This window comes from Octopus bimaculoides, chromosome 4 (assembly GCF_001194135.2).
Source record: "Octopus bimaculoides isolate UCB-OBI-ISO-001 chromosome 4, ASM119413v2, whole genome shotgun sequence".
NCBI lineage: Eukaryota > Metazoa > Mollusca > Cephalopoda > Octopoda > Octopodidae > Octopus > Octopus bimaculoides.
In genome coordinates, this window is record NC_068984.1 from 24,989,520 (window position 1) to 24,995,519 (window position 6,000).

General features: G+C 35.7%; 1 protein-coding gene across 7 annotated transcripts in view; it reads right to left on the reverse strand.

The window, feature by feature from the left end:
• The window catches only part of LOC106881123 (sodium/calcium exchanger 3), a 120,739-nt gene that overhangs the window by 55,688 nt on the left and 59,051 nt on the right, over positions 1-6,000 (reverse strand). For all 7 annotated transcript variants that reach the window (XM_014931376.2, XM_052966963.1, XM_014931377.2 and 4 more), the window contains exons 2-3: positions 3,589-3,918; positions 823-1,249 (exon numbers count right to left, since the gene is read on the reverse strand). In XM_014931376.2, coding sequence (XP_014786862.1) covers positions 823-1,249; positions 3,589-3,876 — 715 coding nt within the window. In that variant the 5' untranslated portion in view covers positions 3,877-3,918. The remainder of the gene's footprint in view (positions 1-822; positions 1,250-3,588; positions 3,919-6,000) is intronic.

Below are 6,000 nucleotides of genomic sequence, written 5' to 3' on the forward strand. Positions count from 1 at the left end.
GTCTGAAAAAAAAAAAATGGGAAAACAGAAAAATATTAATGCTGATGACTGGGCACAAGGTCAATTTAGATAGATAAGGAAGGCAGTGTAGTTAACCGAATTAACCCTAATATATTACTGATACATATTTTATGTGCACAAAGTAATAATAGCACCCAATAGGTAAAACCAAATTATATTCACTAAAACAGCCAGTTTATTATTTTACTGTTTTAGCTACCCTCATCAACCTATTTTAAATATTGATTTCTTATGGAAAGGGCCACAAATTCTTATGTACTTGATAGTTATGTCTTTCTCAAAGATATTAAGAACAAGGCTAAAAAGAAATTCTTTTAAAAGGGAGTCGAAGCCACGATTAACTGTATTCTACATTGAGCAGCTTAATTTAAGCAAGTAATGGGCTAATTTAGATGCTTTAACCCTTTAGCATTCAGATTACTCTGTTAAATGAAATGCTTATTTATCCAGTCTTGAATTAGTTGCGCATCATCTCATATTTTGGAATTTCAATGATGTGACCCTTTATTTTTCTGATATTGTGGATAAGGTGTGAGAGGCTAGACCTGGCTGATTTTAATATATACAAAATATTTGAGTCAGATATGATCAGTTTAAATACTAAAGGGCTTAAAGTTTCTAATTTAGAACCTTCAAGAATATCAGATTATATCAGTGAATATTTTAGTTTGTCATTCCATTAGAACCGATATTGATTTAAATTACTATGCCTGATTCCATTCAAGATGTATTGACTTTGTGCCTCATTTAAGAAAATAATACACATGCACACACATACACTCATATTAAATAAAATCTTACCCATTGCTATTTCGTAGATTCCTGTGGATTTATCCTCCATACAGCACTTCCGGTCAACCAAATAGGCAATAAGGATGAGAAGTGGGAAAAAGAGGAAAGTCACAACGGCTTCCCACAGTTCCACTACATTCGGACTACTGACTAGTAAAACAATGGCAAGCCACATGTAAGAAAAGAGGCAAAAGAATGAGGTGATACCAAACACACGCATACTTTTGATGCGTCGGAATTCACCTGCTGGAATTGTCATGATACAGATACCAGATATGACGAATAAATTGAAAGCAGCTGAACCAACAATGGTTGATGGTCCAAGAGCACCAGCACAGAAGCCGTTACCCAGAATCTCAATAACAGACAGTAGGATTTCTGGAGCACTTGTACCAAGAGCCAACAGACTGAGGTTGGCAACAGTGTCATTCCATACCTAAATGAAAATAAATAAATAAATTTCAGTTTCTATTGTTAAAAGGGTAAATGAAAGGTTATTGAGTCACAGGGCTAGAAACATTGATAGTAATGCGATAGAAGATTGAGATTACTTTTCTGTGTTATATATTTTAAAATTGTTTATACAAATATTTCCTGTTGATCCCTGACAACAATCGAATTAAGACCCTGCTCTCTGAACTCAACAATTCTAAACCTACCCCCACCTAAAAATCACCACTCACATCATACTTTCCCATTTTACACCAATCTCACTGCTTCGTTACTCAAACTTTGCATGAAACACTTTTTTACTTCTGTCCTTCCTCAAAACTGCACCTTATGGAACTTTTTCAGTCACATAGACATGAAAACTCTGAAAAGAATATATACAATTCCCATCCTTTATAGAATAACACTTCACCCCCTGCCAACAGGCAAAAAAAGTACAAACAAAAATGTGATGTTGGTGATCAATTGTCAACCAGGTTATACAAGGCAAGTATCATATAGTAATCATAACACTGACAATTCAAAATCAATTAATGGACCTATATTATTAATAAACTGTATTATAAACAATTACCATATCTTACCCGATCACTAACATTGTGTTGTCTTCATATTGAAAACACCTTCCCAAACACAGTTTACTTAGTTACACACATACATACACCATGTAGAGAAGTCACTCACTTATCTAAAGAGCAGGAGCATTAAATAAGTGATCCTTAATTCACTACTACATTACAATAAAGGGACAATCTATCATGCATTCTATGTATTAATGCAATAGAGAAACAGTTTTTACTGCTTATAATCAATGGATCATAAATATTTGATAACTGCTACCAACAAACGAATGAACTGACAAAGTATACAATAAAATTTCTACTTCACTCCCCTTACTAAAGAAAGAACAAAATCATCAAACATCTTCAATAGATTTGAACACATGACCTGTAAGTTATAAGTCCAATACTTAATTCACTTGGCTATTGTAACTACATTGTATTAAGTTTGCTGTTTCATTTGAAAATCCTGTTATAAGTTAAATTTCTCTTGCTATTCCATACATGATGAGTAGTCAAATTTCCTTCAAATCACACTCAACTATTTTTACAAAGGGAGGTTACATCAGGCATCTTAAACTATATTACCTCTGGCTGAAACTAAGTGAGATGATCATGACTAGTCATAGATCTGCTGAATTAGGGCTGACCTAGAGCTAAACAGTTCTGACAGGCTTAACTTCAAACCCTGTGATCTCTCTCTCTCTCTCTCTCTCTCTCTCTCTCTCTCTCTCTCTCTCTCTCTCTCTCTCTCTCTCTCTCTCTCTCTAAAGGAATATACCCCAGCATATGAAAACATACAACAGTGTGTCCAGTTGTCATTGAAGGCCAATGTCTGACCCAATCAACTACTAATCCACTAGCTTAACTTCCAACATCTCAACAATGATAGGGTTAGTTTAAGCAACCATTTTTATAACCACCTTTCGGTCTTCTACCTTACCTAGAGACCACCAGTACGGTTTCTGTAGAGTGAACTCTACCAAGGACTTGCTCTCCTACATCATTGATCTCTCAACCTTGCAAACTTTAGCAAAAGCAAGGTTGTTAAAGTATTTGTCCATGTCTAGCATGACAGTCTCCTAACTAGATTGCCAATCTTTTGGTTCCCACCATCTCACATTTCTTGGATAAGAAGATTCCTTACAGGCTGATCCACTGCACTATCTGTCAAGGACATTATCTCATTCTGGTGTATTTTGGTATATTTCAGGGTTCAGTTACATCTACCACATATTTCCTGAAATACCACAATCTTTTCTCTGTTACATATAACTACACACACATAGATAATATGTAAATTTTTGCAAATTGGCAGCATCCAAACTCAAGTTATAAATCTCATGCCAGATTTTTTTAATACTTTGATGAATAAAAGCCTGAATGACATCCTTCAATAATAGAAATACTAACTAGTCTCAGGAGGAACACTTTTGTTCAGACCTTCCTTCCCAGAACTATAACCATCTGGAACTGTTTCTTCCTCCATTTCTTTCCTACATGCATCCAACACCAAACATTGAACATAAACATGCCTTCAAGACTGAGAAAGTCTGAAAAGGTCACAGAAATGTTCCGCGTTCCTCTTCTTGCTATCAGATAATAATAATAATTAAAAAAATAATCAAGAGATTTAACCATAATAAATGTTTTAATAATAAAATTAAATTTATAAGCATACTATGATGGTCCTTCATATGTGTGATTAAAAGCATCGAGTTCTTTGGTACAAAAACAAAATATAAAAAAAATTTGTATAAATTACCTTTACTTCAATTTCGTGGAATCCATTCGGTTTGCTACTGTCAGCTACTCTGATCTTACGGGTTTTACTTGTAATGCGTTCAATGGAACACATAAATGTATCAGCAATAATAGATACACCCAAGAAGCACCAAAATAATCCTAGCAAGTATACAAATGCACGGAACCCTACAGGCCAGGCATCTTCATTAAGAATGGGTAAAATCAGGCCCGAACAGGATCCATTGTCACTTGATTTTATACAATAGGGGTTGGTAACAGCATTGCTGCTTGGTGTGGTGTTAGCCATAGTTGCTGCTCCAGTTGATATTAACTGTTCATCTATTCAATCCTGTAACATAGAAGATAAGATGAAATAATTACATGTATCCAAATACATACACACATATATACACACAAAATGATGTGGTCTCTGTTTGTCAAGGTTGACCCTTCATCTACATATATGCAAGCCCGGGCATTTTTTTTTTTTTTTGATACAATACTTTTGTTCCAAACAACTGCCAATTCATCACCTCATACACATATGCACATTAGATAACTGTGAAAAGAGAATGTGTCTTAGTAACCAAGTTTCTTCCAATCTTTGGACATACCTAAATCAGCAGAGGTTTTGCTACACTAATATCTCATCCATTTTAAGAAGTTAGGCTTTCTCTAGAAAGAGTGTTTCTGACCATGTATTTCCATGGAATGCTCATGATTTGTCTCAAGTGTATCATCATGAATGTATGCAGTTTTTTATTACCTATTTATGTTACATTGTCCATATTTTCTATTTGTAGCTACACACATGCTGTTGGTGATACTTTTCCTTTTCTGGTCTGAACTTTCCTGTTTTCTTTTCTGATGAAGATCTATGCTTGAAACCTCAAAAGCTCTCCCATTTTACAGACCATCAAATGGCCATGCAAAGGTTTTCGGCCACCTCACATAAACCAATCAAGATACAGTGTTTTAAAACAAAAATGTCTATCAAGAAGTTACTATACATTGTTAATATTTCGTGTGATGGTATCCCTTAGCTTAAATAATTGCTTCAATGTGCCTGGGAAGTGATGCATACAAATCCTTCACCATCTTCACAGGTATGAGAGGCCATTCCCACAATTCTTCAAGATTGTGTAAATTCTTCTGATGAACTCTTTTACTCTTTTACTTGTTTCAGTCATTTTGATTGTGGCCATGCTGGAGCACCACCTTTCACCTTCTAATAAGTGAAAATTTGTCAGAAGGCCTCCAGGAAAATGAAATGACCCATGTTACATGATGAAAACAGTGAAGTTTGGGGGTAAGAGTTTGATGCTTTGGAGATACATAAAAAATGTTGGTTCAAGAAAGTTGGTTGAAATTGATGGTAACTTGAATAGTGCTAAATACATCCAGTGGCTGAAGGACAATTTAATACCAGACTTGGATGAAGGTGAGATTTTTCAGCATGGCGGAGCTCCATGTCACAGATCACATGCAACACCACAGAGTCTGGCTGATGAAGGTGTTACCATTTTGAAAGATTGGCCACATCAGAGCCCTAACTTAAATATCATTGAGCAAATGTGAACGGAACTAAAGAGAAGAGTTTATCAGAAGAATCCATGCAATCTTGAAGAGCTGTGAAAGCTCAGCCACACAGAATGGTATCTCATACTTGTGAAGATGGTGAAGGATTTGTATGTATCTCTTCCCAGGTGCATTGAAGCAATTATTCAAGCTAAGGGAAGTCACACGAAATATCAACAATGTACAGTAACTTCATGAAATGAACATTATGTAATAAATTTTCATTATAGACATTTTTCTGTTTTAAAATACTGTCTTGACTGGTTTATGTGAAGTGGTCGAAAACTTTTACACAGCCATTTTTGATGGTTGTGTCTCATCTTCCCCACTCATTCAGAACTCCAACTACAAAATATAATGACCCCAACAGGGTCAATATTTCATCTGTAAAAAAACAATGCGAAACATCCACTTATAAGTTGGCAATTAGTAGAAATTTACAATAGTTTAAAATGGCTGAAGACTTTTGCACAGTACTCATCATCATCATTTAACAGCCACTTTCCATGCTGGCATGGGTTGCACAGTTTGACTGAGAACTGGCAAGCTGAGAGGCTGCACCAAGTTCCAATCTGATTTGGCAAGGTTTCTACATCTGAATGCCCTTCCTAATGCCAACCACTCCGAGAGTGTAGTGGGTGCTTTTATGTGTTATTGACATGGGAGACAGGAGTCAGTCAGGTGGCACTGGCATTGGCCACACTTGAATGGTGCATTTTACATGCCACCAACATGGGTGCAAGTCAGAAAGCACTGACTGCCTGTGTATACATGTATATATATATATATATATATATATATGTGTGTGTGTGTGTGTGTGTGTGTGTGTGTGTGTGTGTGTGTGTGTGTGTGT